Raw genomic sequence first — 17,832 nt, 5'->3', positions numbered from 1 at the left:
CATTTTTTGTTTTGGTGCTGTCAGGCTGAATGAAAAGGTTTTGCCCATGCTGAAGAACTTTTTTTTTCTTTTAATGCACATTTTCTAGCAGCATTTAGTCTCAGATTTTGGGTTAATTTTACCAAATTAACATTTTTAAATCTGTCCCTAAATACACATTTTTAATGAGCAGCCCATTTAAACACACATTTCCTGCATGGGACTATGTTTTGTATAAGGGAACAATAAAGGTCATGGAGGGAGGGGCTAAAAGTGAGCAATTTAAAGTTTTCTAAATAATTTTCACCTTGATTTTTAGAGGGGTGATATTGCGAAATTCACATTTGTCTAAAAACCTGTAACAGTACACATATGTTTTTTCATGACAATTGAACAACCACAGCCAATGTTATCATTATAATAGTATCATCAGATACACATATTTCTATACAAGTAGAAGTGAGTCTCTGATTCAAATACCCCCACTCCAACCATTCAGACATGAAGAGTTACTCATTGCCAACACATGCAAATATCTTTTGATGAAAAAAATAGAAATTCTTCCCTGGTTTCTAAACACAAATTGTTCAAAGATAGCTATTTTTCATATAGTGTCACATTAGAAGTGAGTCAAAAAAAAAAAAGATTATAATGGAAGTCACAAATTTCCAAAACACACTCAGTGTCTACAAATCTGTTTACATTTTCATGGCAATGGAACAGCCACAGCCAAAGTTATCGAAATAAATGAACCTTCAGATACACAAATGTCCCTTAACAAGGCACAAGTGTCACCTTTTGCAATTCCAGGGCTGAACACTTCCTGTATTACCACATGACATCACAAGGTGGAACAGTGTTTTCCGTTTGAGAAAAGAACTCAGGATAAACATGCCTGGTTTGTGTGTTAAACATGTGTGAATGAAACAAAACAAACTCCAGGTCTGTTTCTGATGAGGAAACAACTTTATAACATAGATCAGAAAACAGTGTAATATGGGACTTTTAAATTAAATTTTTCATCATGGAATGTTTTCATATCAAAATAAGATCTCATTCAGCTCTACTGTATATTTACAAGTTTCAAACCTCCTATGTGAGAGTAAAAAGCAGCAAGTGTGTAATAAAGATTTATACTATATTGCATAGTAAACTGCCTGAGGTCTGTTTTTTGAGTGGAAAAAGCATCTTGAAGCACGGGCAGATAAATGAACCATCTCTCTTCAACTGATCATACAGCTAAGACTTATTTCACTTTCACAGTTGACAGAAATGAATTTTTCTTTTGCCATGCTAGTTATTGTTAGCTGTTAACATTATCACAATGGCAAAACTCCGCTCTGGTCTCTGAAAGTTGTGAAAAGTGCTTATAAACTCATAAAATGAATGTCTTTTGTGTTTTTAAGACAGTAAAAATCAGGTAGGCTGCAGTATCTTTAAGAGAGAATTTGGGCTTGAAACTATTTTTAGGAACAGTTCAAACATACAGTACAGTCTACAGTTTTTTCAGTCCATGTTTTGTAGGTTATGGTGCCTGACCTTGTATCCTTGGATGAGTCCATTCTGGGTCTCGAGGGGGGGTACGTCCCACGTCACCTCCAAAGCCGACGGGGACAGGGCTGAGACACGTATGGAGTGAGGGGCCACAGAGGGCGCTGTAGGGAGAGCAGACTCAGTTCATCTTTGAGTCATTGTGTGAAAGTCGTAGACATCTGATGGTTAGATACTGAGAGTGGCTACAAAGGTTGTCAAAGGAATTCAAAATCAGATCCTAATCGAGACCAAAACTAGTATCAAAACTGGACACTCACATGAGCAGGTATCAATACTAAAATAAGACACATTTACAAGATAGAAATTAACCTTTTCTGAATAGCTTTAGGATCTTGAGCTGTATTAGAAGAAGTACAAGAACACATAGACTAGTATACGCCATGGACCACTATGGAACCTACCTGGACGACTGAGGGATTACACAGACATAAGGCCACATGGCAATATAAAGGACAGCTCTTTAATTTAATGTTGCCTACTGCACCCAGAGCACCCACCTGCCTCTCCCACAGACACGTCCACAGCTGTAGAAGGCGGGCTCTCTCCCACAATGTTGGAGCTGGTCATGAAGATCTGGTACCGCTGGAACTTCTTTAGCTCTGCACAAGTCATGCACAAGAACAGACCTATGATGTCAGGAGCTCTTCACTAATTAACAAGTTGAGTAGGAAGTTACTGAGTGATTAGCTGAAGATTTGAGATTTTTAGTTTTTTTTGGTCTGTTAAAGAGGAAAATTGAACTCATGATTCACAAATTTAATCTGTCTTTATATAAATACTTTATGCAAAAAAAAAGTTAGATAAGAAATAGTTGTTTTTGCATGAGCTCCCCCTGCAGGTGTAGTCTTGTGAGCGCAGTTTAGTCAGATACATAGAAATACGTAATAGTCTTCAGGGCTTTTGCCACACACCCTTTTTAGTTGACTAAACGACACATTAGTAATCAATACAACTTCAATAACACAATTTCAAGTAGTTTTGTAGAGAGTGAACTTGAACTAGATTTTTCAAATGTATTAATAAACATAAAGTAATATTGAGTGGTTGAGTGACACATACGTGTGAGCTCGAACTCTGTTAGTGTGGCACTGCTGATGGTCTTAAAGGTGCTTTTGGCTGAAAAAGAAAAAGAGAGGAAAACAATAATATAATAAACATAGAGACTATTACAACTAGCTCATTTTAATTTTCAAATTGCACTTTAAAGGTCATATATTACACAAAAGGGATTCTGTTGCCTCACGTCTGTGGTAACAGCAAAATGTCTACACTCAAAAAACTTTTTGTCCAGTTGACCAAATTTTAATTTGCTGTTACCAAAAACATATCTGGAGTTGTGTTTATTTCATTCATACAGGTTTATTAGTCTCCCAAGGTCAAAATGCTCTCTTCCACCTTGTGATGTCATATAGTTGTAGTTTTTAAGTTAACAGCTCCTTTTATCTTTCGTTCAGTAAAAAATGGCAATTCCATGGCTGAAATCATCCATTCCAGTAAAGGTGTATGGAGTTTTGAAACACAGTGGAGCACTTCCTGCATTATCACATGACATCAAAGGTGGAACAGAGTGTTTTCTGTTTGAGAGAAGTAAATCTAAATAAGCAGGATTTGTGTGTTAAATGTGTGAATGAAACAAAACACATTATAACATAAATCAGAAAAGATTATAGATCAGAAAATAGCGTAATATAGGCCCTTATATCAATGACGTTTGTTTTTTTCTGGACTAATATTTGAACAGACTCACCAGTGATGAGGGCAGTTGACGTTGTGGCATTGGCCTGGTCTCCTGCCTCAGAGCTGGTGGAGCTGTTGGCTGGGATCTCTTTGTAGTACAGCCGGAATCCAGTCAGGACCCCATTCACACTCTCCTCACTGGGAGGCTACACACATAAGCAGAACAAGCAATGAAGACTTTAGTAAAGCCTTCAAAGATTTCAAACAAACAAAGGCATTATGCTACATGTCTATTTCTATATCACAATAATACAAGGCGGTGTAATCCCTCATTTGTCCAGGAATGGTCCATCATAGAAAAGCCTTCTGGACATGTTTCCTCTTCCATGCATGGGAAATTACTTCTGGATGGGAGCTGAAATGTCTTGATGTCCAAAAAACAGTGTCCAGATGACCACCTCTGAGCACTTATAATTTAAACTTTTTTTATACAATCCAATATTTAACACAAAAATAATATTCTCTTTAACATTATCAGTTTTACACTAGTTCTGATATAGATCAAGGTTGTTCATAACTATTCAGGAAAGTTGTTGTTTTTTTTTTAAATCAACATTTGCTCAAATGAGTATTGCTATTTTGACAACCCTATGCAAATACTGCCCTGGTCCTCTAACTCCTAACCCTAACCACATGTGTTCCTTCAAATCAAAAAGATCAACTCACTCCCCATTTAATGGAATATACATTTTTGCCAAAACATCATTTTAGTCCAACAATCTTATGTTAATTATGACTGCACAATTCTTACATTTTCAACAAGACAATTTGACCTAAACCTGCAAAAATGCAAAGCAAACATTGCAAATTGGGGTTATACAATACACAACAAAGAACAAAATGAGTCTCATTTTGGATTTCATGCACAGAATAAGAAATATGGGGAAAATAAAGCTATAACAGTAACTAGTAAATACATATTTTTAAAGTAAAAAAGCTTGTACCTTCCACTGCACCAGGACGGAGGTGGTGGTAGTGGGCTTCACAGAGGTGATCACCGGAGGCTTATCAGGGACTGCAAAACACACAAGGAATGAAATGAGACTTATTCTGACCTTCTTTGCCACCTTCTTTTGTTATTTCAATTGAACTTAAAGAGGAGGTATTGTGGAAAATCAACTATTTTGAGCTTTCTAACATGTTATAAGATTGTTTCCTCAAAAATGTGTTTCAAGAGGTTTTACATGTCATCCATGGATGTTTGAGTATTACAGCGAGGGTCGTGGGTGGAAGGGGCGGTGGGGGCGGTGGGGGGAATGAGGAAAAGGAAAATGAGAAAGTACTTTTCTTTTTTTTGCTGCTGCTGCTCCACCACTCCAAAGCCTGTTCCATTAACTGTCTGTTTTGGCTAAAGCAAGACACTAGCTTTGGATTGGAAGGAAGTGACTCCGGAGAGACCCACTACCAAGGCAAAGTAACTAGGCTTTGGAAAAGAGCCTTTTTTACTGAAATGAGGCAGTATAGTGTTGTTAAATGTGATCTCACTTCTGGGTCCACCATCTGATTAAAAACAATGAACATGTGTAATCCCTCAGTCGCCCAGGTAGAAAAAGAAAAAAAAAAAATCAATATTTTCAACTGGACGAAAAAGTTATTTGAGTGAAGAGGTTTTGTTGCTCATCCAAGCCACTTTTTCAGTTCTGGTCAGATTGCTGGTGGACACTGCCAGATAGATTTAAGACAGTGTCCACCAGCAATCAGACCAGAACTGAAGAAGCGGCAAAACCTCTTCACTCAAATAACTTTTTGTTCAGCTGACAGTATTCAATTTTACTTTTTCTAATGAACATATTACAATTTTCACTTTTTTAGTAACAACCGATCTCATGTTTAAAAGTGATTGCATTCATTTAAAGCTAACAAGATTTTATAAGCATGGATCTACAATTATATGTATAAGGGAGGCTGACATACGAAGCTATACGCTAGGCTAAAGCTAGTGTTAGTGGTGACCTGCAGTTAGATATACACACTGGTAATCCTATGTTATGATAGATTATTACTACATTATTTACATATTTGATACAATTTGTGGTTAAACATACGCTTTTGAAAGGTCATTGTCTCTTTGATGAATAAGAAACCAAAACAAAGCTAGAAATCAACTGTGAAGTTTCATCACTTAACAACTCTATAGTCACATTGCCTTTAGTGAGAATCTACTATTTAAATAGTAATGGAAATAAAGAGTGTCCAAAGTGTGTCCAAACTTGTGACAGAGTATTTCACTTCAGATGCCCTGTATGTCTTAATCTCACCGTCCTGCAGAGTGGTCACGGCCTCTGTCTCTTTGCTCATGACACTTTCTCCAACGTCATTTGTGGCCAACATCCTCAGCTTGTATGAGGTGAAGGGCTTCAGGCTGAGAGGGAGAGACAGAAGAAGAAAATGTTACACTGAGCTACTGGAAATGAAATGAAAAATAAAATAAAATGCCCTCCTCATAGCAACCAGCTAACTACTAATATGACTAGAGTAGGCAATGGTGGTGTACAAGCCTTAAGGTACATTAGGGGTAAGTACGTTTTCCCTGCTAAGCAGTTAACCTGTTTGTCTTCATGGAGATATAGCTTTGCCAGGAATGTTCCACGGTATAGCATTAAACGTATGTATCTTCCATTAATTCAATGACATGCCAGTTAACTTGGTGTTACTTTGTCTCCATTGAGATAGGTGAGTTTAATGCCACACTGTGGGACAGTCCATAATCAGTTAGAGAACTATGTAATTTTTCTGGTAAAGGTTGATGGTCTCCAAGGAGATGTGATAATTTTAGTTCACACTGTCTCCATGGAGACAAGCAGGGGAAGTTACATAGTGGGCCTTGAGGTACAGAGCCACCATAAATTCACAAGTATATATTTTACCCTATACAGCAGTATTCCCATTGGCTATCTGCCTAGCATAAAATGATAGACTCCAACATCCTTTGCAATTCATATATGATTTGTACCCTGGGGAATTTTCCACTCCATAGAGGCACTACTCTAAAGAGACTGCATTGAATGGAAAGTGGTCCCAACAGCGCAGCACGAAGATGAGAAAGCATTATTTATGGACAGAAATATTGTTTTGGTCGTATCATAACTAGAATCATTTCTGAACATGCCAAAATGGAAAACAAAAAATAGAATCTAAGTGACGTGTGGAGTGGGTTAGCAGAGTTTGAAAGGACTTAGTACTGATGGAATGAGCCAGGAGATGACACGAAAACAACAGAGGCCAGACGAGCCTCCCTGGAGTTTATCAAGCAGAGATACAGAGAGAGACGCCTTAACATCTTAAACAGGGATCAGAACAGCTAGAGGGGCTTGGGGGAGTTAGCAGAACTGCACAACACACTGAACACACTGCACAACAGGCTTTGAAATCACGACACTGCAAAGTAAAATTATACATTTCACCAAAATTGTTAAAGTAGGAAAAAGAGGAGGTATTTTTACTTGTATTGGTATTAACACATAGCATGTTTAGCTCAACATATTATTATTGTTTTAAATTAAACCAACATATTAACATGTTTTAGAAGTTTCACTTTGTTTTTGACGCTCTGAGTCTCCGCTCCCTTTGCTCTCCAGTCTAAGTCACTCCCTCTTCAGAGCACTAGCACAACACAATTGGCATGCATCCAGCTAATGAAACTACTGCACATCACATCAGGTTTGTCAAGTTGCCGTGTCAAGTTTTGTATCATGTTTTGTATATTTATGGAGAATTGTTGTGTGGGAGCATGAATGACGTAGGCTTCCACTGCACAGAATCTTACAGCTAACCATAAGAAGGGTTTGAATAATGCCCGGGAGAGATCTCAAATAATGCTCAAAAACACTCAGGCATGTTTTTGATGAGGGAATATGGTAAAAAGTAAAAACAAATACCTATTGTGCATACCCCCTCTTTAAATATAAAGACCCTAACTATATTTTAATTAGTAATCTAACCTGTTCTACTCAATTTAAAATATACAGACACCACATAACCTCGTATCAAATGCAATGCACACATATTTACCCATCGATGGTCCAGTTGGTGACATTGTGCGGTACATCCGTGGTGTGGGATTCCCAAGCTCCATCGGGCAGTTCTTTTATCTGGACCGTGAAGTACCTCAGGGGGGAGGAGCCAGAACCTCCGGCCACCCAGTGAAGCAGCACCTGCCTGGTCTCCACCCCCTCCTGTGGCACCGACAGCTTCCTGGGGGGCTGTGGACGCTCTGGGACAGGACAGACGGACAGGAGACAGAAGGGTAATGTTAGTCACTATATACTTTTTATTAAGTTTATTTAACTTAGTCGTGATATGAGTAAGGATTAAATGATCAATCTGCCATGGTCCCACAAAATGAAAACAGTTCATTTTTAAATCTGACACCCTTTTGGTTGTCCATGGATGTTGAAGGCATTTGTTATCTCAGTTTTAATTGAAGGTAGTCCCTCCTAAAAGTAGTTCATTTGTTTATCTGTTGCTGTGCTGATACTCACAGTGTAGTGATATACAACAGTGATTAAATGTTACTGTACTACCTGTGCGGTTATACAAAAATAATGCACTTGAAATTCTCTCTGACCATGACATAATTTTTTTTTAACTATATATATTGTTAGGGTGCATTAATGCTTGCACATTTGCCACATCAAACTTGGGACTAAACCAGGACTAAACCCTAAAGTAACTGGATCTAGATGAGGACTAAGGACTAGAACATCAGGACTTAAGTGAACTCAATTTAAAACCAAATAACATTAATGTGAATGCATCCTAACTGTACCTTTGTTTACTTTTTGTTTATTCATTTGATAGCATTTTCTTGTATGATTAACTTTTTGGCTATTATTTTTATAGCTTTTAATTTATTTTCATCTTCTGCTAATTAAAATAAATGTTGTTGTTTTTTTTTTTTTTTTACTTTTAATGATGCTTTTAAAACAGTTGAAACTTCAAATAATATTTATCTGGTTTGAAAAACCTTTCTGAAGAGTTAAGTTATTTACAATTTTCAGGGACAAAGTACTTGCAATTTCAGCATTTCAGAAACATATGGAACATTTTAAATTTTTTGTGAAGGAATTTTAGTTTTGTGAAATATTCAACATGCTCTCATTGATGGAGTTTGAAGTTCAAGAGCTGCGTATAACATTATGTAATAGTCCTAAAATGACACTACAGCATGCAAATGTACATAATGCTTTGGCGGACTTGTTTTATGTCAGGTCATAAAGGGTTAATCAGTTAATCAGTTCACGTTTATATCATATTTCTAGGTCCTGATATCATGTTGTTGCTTCTTTCCAATGTTTTTACATAACCATTGGCAATCCCAGCAGACCATATTCAAATTGACACCTTATGTAACACTTACTTATTTGGTTCATGATAAACACATGGTCCATTCACACATTTCACCATTTTCCAGATTGGAATTGTCTGTGTACTAAACGGAGGCTGTAACTTGCAATATGCTCCAATTCACAGCTACTTATAATTACAAATGTGCAAATATATAATTACATTGAAATAGGGCACAACGAATCATCAGTACAGCAAATCAAGGGAATATTCAGTTTGAGGGTTTTGAATGTGTTCCTTTACTTCCTATTTTATTTTATGCAGTCTTCCTTTGCATTTTTATTTCATATTTTGAGATGATGAAGTCATAAAGTTGTTTTGAAACCTAGACCTACCAACTTTTCAACCCAAGTCCCCTGTTAGGAAATCCGAGCACATATATCATGGCAACTTATAAGGCTGCTGAAGATACTCGCCCCATCCCACTGCCACCGCTGGTTTGGCAGAGGATGGGCACTTAGCAACGCTGTCTATCAAAACTGTTGCTAACTCCAACAAGAGCCAGTCTCTGGGACAGAAAACACCTGATTGGTCTGTTATTAATGTTCAGATCTTAATTTATGGACAAAATAGTGAAATGCAAACATCAGTATCATGTTGAGCGGGTTAATCTGAACATTTTAAGGCCCAAATGACGAGCCTAACAGCAGCAGTTACAGAGAGAGGGGAGACCAGTTTTCAATAGAAACAGAATTTGAGCCATGTTCTGCTCGTGCTTATTTCCTACTTGAAATATGGTGGTTAGCAGACTAGCTCTGTCCAGCTATATACACAGTCTATGGTGCAAGAGTAACGAAACGTTTACTCAAGTAATAGTACTATACATTGTAAAAATGTTGAAAACTATGGTCAATTCTACCTTTCCATTTTAATACCATGAATGCGTAGAAAGGCTTGTTTGGGTCAAACCTGGAGCTGTCATCCTGCAGAGGTCTAATGGAACGCCTCAGCACAAATGACAGCCCATAAAAGCTCTTGTAATTTCCATTCTCTTAAAATTTGGACTTGGAAAAGAGGCTATTATCACCTTATTAACCACCTGCTGCAAGTGTCACCTGACTCACCGTGTGCACCCAAGGAGACTTTGAAAATTAGCTCCATTTGTGTCAGATTTACACAAAAGTACAGTAAAAAAAAAAAAAAAAAAAAATCGTTCACACTTAGAATTGACTGAATATGGTCTTGTTTTGTCAAGATGATAAATGTTGAAACTTTTGCTGAAGTTTGAAAAGGTTCCATAGTATTTTTTTCTTTGTCTAAAATTTTGGTGAAAATGTTTAAAACTCTCAGTAAAATACGGTTTCAAGAGTTCCAAGACTAGCCCAGTTTAGTCCTGAAGTAGACTTGGTTTGGCCCTGCTCTAGTTTTAGTTTATTCCTGGTGTAATCTGGGTTTAGTTCCAAGTTAAGGCACAGGTTGATCCTAATTTTGATGTGTCATGTGTTTAAGAGCAAAAATGAAGGGGGTCTGGAGGACTAAAGAGGAGAGAGAGGGGGATGAGGGTCTGGAGGACTAAAGAGGAGAGAGAGGGGGATGAGGGTCTGGAGGACTAAAGAGGAGAGAGAGGGGGATGAAGGTCTGGAGGACTAAAGAGGAGAGAGAGAGGGATGAGGGGCGGGGTCTGGAGGACTAAAGAGGAGAGAGAGAGGGATGAGGGGCGGGGTCTGGAGGACTAAAGAGGAGAGAGAGAGGGATGAGGGGCGGGGTCTGGAGGACTAAAGAGGAGAGAGAGGGGGATGAGGGGCGGGGTCTGGAGGACTAAAGAGGAGATTTAGGGAGGGAGGGCAGGTCTTAGAACAATAATCAGTGCTATTAAAACACCAAGGAGAAGCTTTAGTAGCAAAAAAAAAAAAAAGTTGATTTAGAGTTTAGTCCCACAAACGACTCCTTGATTTTGACTCAAATAACTGCATAAATTAACTCAGATATTCCTCCTCTACCTCTTCCCTCTCACTCTCCATACCTCTCCGCTCTGTAGTGACCACGAGGGCCTGGTGCTCTTGGCCCCACCCCACTGCGGTGCGGGCGGTCAGTCTGAAGGCGTAGGTCTGCTCCGGGGCAAGTCCAGTGACGGTGAACTGTCTCCCTGTGGAGCCCACCTCCACAGTGGTCCAGCGCAAAGCATCACGGCCCTCCAGGCGGTACGAGATCTGGTATCCTGGAAACAAGGGGAGAGAGGAGTAAAACGGTTAAAATCCTATATTACGCAAAATTGACTCTTGTGAGCGTTTAGCCATGTTCGAATGTCCTCAAAAGCATACCCAGAGTTGTGTTTTGTTTCATTCACACAAGTTTAAAGAATCCTGTTTCATTAGGCTGCACCTCCAAAGCTTCTTGTGACGCCACGAAGCAATAGTTTCCAAGTTAACAGCCACTTTTTATCTTTAGTTCAGTAGTGTGGCAATTCCAGAGCTGATCATCCTAATTATTCTAGTGAAGGTGTATGGAGTTTAAAAACACAGTGGAGGACTTCCTGTATTACCACATGACATCATAAGGTGGAACAGAGTGTTTTCCGTTTCAGAAAAGAACTCCTAACTATGCAGCATTTGTCTGTTAAGTGGCGTGAATGAAACAACACAACATTACTACCGTAAATTTCGGACTACAGAGCGCACCTTGATATAAGCCGCACCAGCTAAATTTGAAGAGAAAATCAATTTTGTACATATATAAGCCGCACCTGAATAAAAGCCGCAGGTTTTCATATTGTAACATGAGATATTTACACAGAAAGACGCTGCACCGACACGCTTTTTTTTAAACTGTGCCTGAAAATTGGCACCAACACGACAACAACACGGGATGAACACATCTGCAGGTTTAGAAAATAAAGCTGCACCAACACGGAAAATCTGCTTTTATTTCCTCTGAAAACTTTTGTCGTCTTTTTACATTGACCAAGTTGGATTCATTGATGTCGATCTTACGTGCAGTGGCTCTATTTCAGGGGTCGGCAACTCGCGGCTCCGGAGCCGTATGCGCCTCTTTCAGCCTTATACTGCGGCTCTGCGTGGCTTGGGAACTAACACAGACACAGCTCACAGTCCTGCGTAAAGAGCCCTGATTTTCAGACGTTGTGCGCACAGGGGTCAGGAGCAACTTTGGCCCGTCCCTAATGACACACTAATAAGCTCGTCCGTAGATGTATCATGAAAATCCTGCTGGAAATCGCCACAGAAATCTATTTGATGTAGTAGCAAGTTTATTATCTGCTCTTGTCTCCGCGGTGACGTATCACGTATAACACATCAGACACGACGCACAAAAGTAGAGCCACAAGCGAGTGAAAATGAGCCAAAACAAAAGTCTTTGGAGAGCTTTTAACAAAGGGGAAAAGGACAACTGAGGAGCCAGAAGAGGAGACTACGATCTCCAAGAAAAAGAAAGATAAATTTAACAGACAATGCCTACTTAAAATCTGGGTTTGTCGCTACAGGTGACTCACGCACAGTCCGCTCTGCGTAACATACGGGAAAAGCAAATAAGGCAATGAAACCTTCAAAACTGCTTTGGCACATGGAGAATAAGCACCTGGGATTAAACGATACGCTACGAGTTTTTTTGTTGTTGTTTTTTTAAAGAAACTGCGGAGTAGAGTAGACATAATCACATAATCAGCGCGATGCATGATGCAGCGGTTTGGTGAGTTGTATTTTTTTAATGCACTTAAGTTGTTTTTGCCATATTTATCTGCCACGTGTAGAAGGCTTGTCCGTGAAAGTAAAACCTACATTATTCCGTTACATTATTGTTATTATACAGTGTTATCTTCATTTTAGATGTCAAAAAGTATTTGCGGCTCCCAGTGTTTTATTTTACGTGGAAAGTGGGTCCAAATGGCTCTTTGCGTGTTAAAGGCCGACCCCTGCTCTGTTTCCTTTCTGTTTCTTTATCTTAAAAACGGCATCATATCCATTTCATGATGCGCAAAATGATCGTTCAAAATCAAAACTAGTGAATTCTTCAGAGCAGAATCTTTCCCCACGTCTGTCTCACTTTTATGTTTACAGCTAGAGAGCGCCCCCCAGGGGCCGTTATCCAGTAAAATTCCATATATAAGCCGCACTGCTCTAAAAGCCGCAGGGTTCAAAGCGTGGAAAAAAAGTAGCGGCTTATAATCCGAAATTTACGGTACATACAGTAAATTAAAACATAGCATAATATAGGACCTTTAAAGAGGAGCTATTACACTTCTCCATTATTTACACAGAACATATTTAGATCACTGTTACCTTTTACTGTTTTGAAAATACTCATTGTGCTTTTGGATGAGCTTGAGAACCAACGCAAAATGAAAACGTGAACTATGTTTTTTTGTTTGCGATTAAATCAACATTACAGTAACTTCCAGGGCTGAGTGTTTTCATTTTGGTGAAGAACACAGGCTAAATATGCAGCGTTTGTGTGGTAAAAAATGTGCAAATGAAACAAAACACAACTACAGGTATGTTTTTAATGAGGAAAAAGCATTTTAAGATGGATCAAAAAATGAGGCTGAACACTCACATTGTAGAGTTGTTTTAAATGTATTGGGAACAAGGGGATTGCCGACCTACATGATTAGAAAAGCTTATATTATGACAATCCGACATAGTATAAATATAATATTGTTTTAACATTATCAGTCAATGTAATCATGACTGCGAGGTAATGACACAGTGACCCATAGACCTCATGTAATCTAATGAATTATATGCCACCTGCACCGCCCCAGTACAACCAGATTATACTGAGCTCAAATCTGTCCTGAAATCCCTTTGCGCAGCGATTACAATTCTGCGAGCATATAGAAATTTTTATTTTGAATTTCGCTTGCGGCCCATGAGCTTCTCCTTACTCAGATATTAATTATTCTTCTAAAGTTCGAAATATAAAAAAGCTTTTTATAGATTTGAGAACTGCTCGGCGCCAATAAAAGTCAATGTGGTTTCATCAAAATCATCTGCCATTTGGGGAGTAGTTTTGACAAGCTGTATCTAAGTAGTAGCTCTTAAAGTTGGTGATTCTTGCAAAGTTTACTGAATTCATTATTATAAACAATATTTTAAAAGGTGCACTATGTAACTTTTCTGTAAGATTGGTGGTTTTCTTCTAGCGTTGACATTGTTGTGTCCTAAGGCAAGACATTTCACCTTCCTTGACTGATTTGTAATGTGGTATGTGAGTGAAAAAGACCTGCTTGTCTCTGTGGAGATGTCAATGCCTTGCTTGGAATGTTCCGTAGCGTGGCTTTAAACGTAACCATTTTGCATTTATTCAATCACAGGTGTTTGTATTGGTTAAAAGCACGACAGATCTGACCTGTAAATCAGCCTGGTGCCATCAACCGGTTGTTTCCATGGTGATAGATAAGTTAAAAGCTAGGGTACGGAACTTTGCAGGAAAAAAAATATCCGTGTAGTCAAGCAGGCAGCAGCTACTCAACTAGAAAAATCACACATTGCACTTTTAAATCATCTTTATTATAATTAATATCTATATAGAGGGACCATAGTGCAGTGGTCCCTCTGTGTTCCTTTGTCCATGCACATCAGCCATAAAAGAACTAACACAATCACACACAAATCACTGATCCTCGACCACATTTCCCACAATGCCCTCCTCACCTACTACCAAAAGCAATGTAAAGCCCGAGGGTGACAGAGTGTAGCCTGCCAATCCTGCTGCCTGGTGCTAATCTCGTCATGTAGTCTCAGACTGTGGGGATGGATGATGAGATAAGAAACACCACACCTCCTCTCACCTCTTCTTGTTATAATATTGTGGCCAGATTAGTTAAAACTGCAGTTCAAATCTAAAGTAGAAAAATCGGACTATCTACACAAGGAAAAACGACAGGATTTTAGCCTGTTGCCCATATCCAAGTGTTCCTGACTCGTTTAGATTTATTAGTTCTGTTTCATTTTTATTCATAAATGTTTAAAGCTACAGTATGTATTTTGCTAAAAATACTCATTGTGTTCTTTGCACTAGAAAACTTGAAAACTTGCATTCTTACTGTGAGCGAGCTTGCACCTCCACAAACCTGAATCTTACTTGGCCTGTGGAGGACCTCCTCCTGCTTATTTCCATGGAAATTTTGTTCCTCTGGCTATAATATTCCACAGTATGTCATAAAATGTATCTATTTCCATAGAAAATGTTCTGAATATGGTTTCAACTTTCTATTTCCATGGAGTCATGCAGGTGATGTGGAGGCTCCAGACAGTTACAATCACTATCTTTAATATTACCCTGTCATCTAGTTCTGCTGTATTATTCTAAAACTAGGAAAGTTTCCATGTTCCTATGTATTTTTTTGGTACTGAAACTGAAAAAGATATCAGATTATTTTGAACAAAAAATACTGAAACCAGTAAAAATATCTAAAAATCCCTTTACCATGTATTTGTGAAAAAAATTTGTTTTGTTTTGTCCCACCAAATACACATTGCATAAGCAGCTCTTGAGATCAAAATATGCCCACTGCTTGCTGTTTGTGTCTAATATAAAGCATTTTGTTTTCCGCTAATGAGGAAGTGTGTGGTTAGCATAGCTAGCTATTTCTTGTTAGCAAAACTCTGCTCTGGTCTGCTCTTATAAACTCAAGGTGGTGAATAATTAGGATCCTAAGGTGAGTGAGGAAACACTGCAAATTGTTTTAAATTAATTAGTTCTGTTGTTCACAGTTTAAGACAATAAAAGACAGATATAACACCTTTCAAACAACTCATAGTGGCAAATAAAATGTATGTTATCAGCCTTTAGCACTTTTTCAACAAGTTTGTTTATGTTGCAGTTATCACTCACTCAAGTTAACTGTATGAAATGTCTTGCTCAAGGACACAAAGACAAAACACATTCATTGGAGCTGGGATTTAACCACCACCTCTCCCCTAAAAGCGTCATTTGTCATCTTTCTAAAGCAGTGAATAATACAAATTTACAAAGCATAGCAGCTTGTTCGCAGCAGGGGAGGCAGTGAGAACAGATTTAACCTCCTACTCATACGTTTTGTCGCAGAGTGGTGTCACGCTAAATATGCTCCCCCCAGAGCTCCCAGCCCACAGTTCCATCGCTCAAATTGTCCTACTGCACACTGGTCTGACTGAGAGGATACAACACTCCTCCTGTGAAACCTGTTACTGACTTACTCACTTACTCACTCACTGTAAAAAATGAAATGTTTATCTGCATGTGTTCAAATGACGATTTGGGACATTAAACATTTGAACAGCATTCATGGCATAGACTATATAATAGAAGTGAACTGAGGGAGTGCGGCGTCACCCCTAGTGTTCAGCTATGATCCGACTGCATGTATCATAGCAACCAAACAGCCAATCAGAAAGTGTTTATAAACTCATCACTGTGAATAATTATGCTCAGAATGTGTTAAGAAAAGTGAGGAATAACGATGGACCACTGCAAATCATTTAAAATTAACTACTCCTGTTTTTCCACATTTTTAAGACAGTAACAATGAGTTACAGTGCTTTAAAGAAACAAGCATGAGTGTGCAGAAATTAAAATTTAGATGCAATCTTTTTAGACTAAAGATCTGTGCAATAAATTTTACTTTTTATGTTTTTTATGTTTTTAAACTTGACAAGTCAAAGCTATTGAAATCAAGATGTTTTTCCTTAAATCAAGTGCTGGTATTTATCTAGACATTTCTGCACAGTAAAGATCAACCGCAAATAAAGTTAAATTCTGAAATCAAGTCATTTACTGTGCACAATCATTTTGTGTAGGACTGATCCACCATCTCTGTGTGAAGGAGAGGTTCCACAGGCCTTTCCTTCCTGCTGCTGTCAGACTGTACAATGAACAATGTGTCCTCCTCCTGTAGTACTCATGTACTGTAACAGAATGTGAGTCTTTACTAGTGCAATGACCTGCTGTTTATTCCATGTGTCCATATGGTGCTCTGTATAGAACCCTTCTTATAGCCCCTTATTGTACAAATACTCTAATACAATGAAGTGACTTTAACTGCTGTTTACTCTGGTCCATATGCTGCACTCTTCACAACCACAGTCAGAGACACATATTGAGCAAACGTCTGTAGCCTTATAGCTTTACTCTGCTGACAATATGATGTGCTAGATTTTATGTCTGATTTAAATCTTTATAATATAATTTACCTTGATCTTGATTTTGATTATCTTAATGCTGATAAAAAGCCCACGTCCCACAGTTTGAGAGGAGGTGTGTTGGTGTTACCTAGTATGATGCCGTTGGGGCTGGTGGGGGGCTGCCACACCACTCGCACTGAAGTGAGTCGCACCTCAGGGAAGACCACTCTGACCGGAGGGCCTGGGACTGGACACGGAGAGAGAGGGTCAGATCATTAAGCACATATAAGATACAGCATCACAGACATGCATGAGAAAACAATAACAGTGATAAAGCATAAGGTAACTGTTGAATGCAGACTAGAGGTGAATGTACAGTACAAATATGAGAAAATGACTAAAACGGTTTAAAAAGTTTTCATTTATTTATTTATTAGATTATCTGACTTGTTTCTATTTCCAGTCTATCATCAGTTAAGGTACAAAAAAATGCCCAATAGATAATCTTATAAGGTATAATATGTGACTTTTCTTCTTGTTTCCATGGAGAGGTTACCGTTTCGCCTGGAATGTTCCTCGGTATAGCATTAAACTTATCTATCCATGGAGAATAGTGATAATGGGGAAAGCGCAGCCACCGTTGCTAGTTAGATCTGTTGAGAGCTGAGCCATCTCACAGTAACAATGTATGTAAATGCAAGATAGGTAAGTCTGTAGAGCATTCCAGACATAGCTTAACATCTCCATGGATTTTATTTTTTATTTTTTTTCAGTGTTTTTTTTTTTTTTTTCTTTACATGTTTGAATGCATTTTCCAATAAATTAAATAAATATCAGAACAATATAATAATAGTTCATCCCTTTTTTTTCTAGGCCGGCAAGATGAGTCCAAGTATAACAGGAACAGTTTGTCCTGTGGTGTCACACACGCTCTGTTCCTTTGTTGGGTTACATTATGTCCACTGTCATTTTTATGTGTGTTTCATCTTTCACCAGTTGGATTGCACCTTTTTTTTTATTCAGGCAAAATCAAATACCAGCAGAGTAGTAAAATTTAACTTGTAGTTGAATACAATTTCTTAGCCCAGATGTCAGATAATTTATGTTGAACAAAAAAAATAGTGAAACCAGTATAAATGTCCTGTATCTGATTTTT

The 17,832-nt window shown here is 38.3% G+C and overlaps 1 protein-coding gene across 1 annotated transcript in view; it reads right to left on the bottom strand.

Moving 5' to 3' along the window:
• The window catches only part of LOC117369807 (protein sidekick-1-like), a 261,478-nt gene that overhangs the window by 16,735 nt on the left and 226,911 nt on the right, over positions 1-17,832 (bottom strand). The window contains exons 30-38 of the mRNA XM_055222923.1: positions 16,825-16,923; positions 10,580-10,774; positions 7,282-7,483; positions 5,529-5,632; positions 4,215-4,285; positions 3,281-3,416; positions 2,593-2,649; positions 2,031-2,132; positions 1,519-1,634 (exon numbers count right to left, since the gene is read on the bottom strand). Coding sequence (XP_055078898.1) covers positions 1,519-1,634; positions 2,031-2,132; positions 2,593-2,649; positions 3,281-3,416; positions 4,215-4,285; positions 5,529-5,632; positions 7,282-7,483; positions 10,580-10,774; positions 16,825-16,923 — 1,082 coding nt within the window. The remainder of the gene's footprint in view (positions 1-1,518; positions 1,635-2,030; positions 2,133-2,592; positions 2,650-3,280; positions 3,417-4,214; positions 4,286-5,528; positions 5,633-7,281; positions 7,484-10,579; positions 10,775-16,824; positions 16,924-17,832) is intronic.

The sequence above is a fragment of the Periophthalmus magnuspinnatus genome, chromosome 1, assembly GCF_009829125.3.
Source record: "Periophthalmus magnuspinnatus isolate fPerMag1 chromosome 1, fPerMag1.2.pri, whole genome shotgun sequence".
NCBI classification, from domain to species: Eukaryota; Metazoa; Chordata; class Actinopteri; order Gobiiformes; family Gobiidae; genus Periophthalmus; species Periophthalmus magnuspinnatus.
This window is presented reverse-complemented; position numbering and strand designations above follow the sequence as displayed.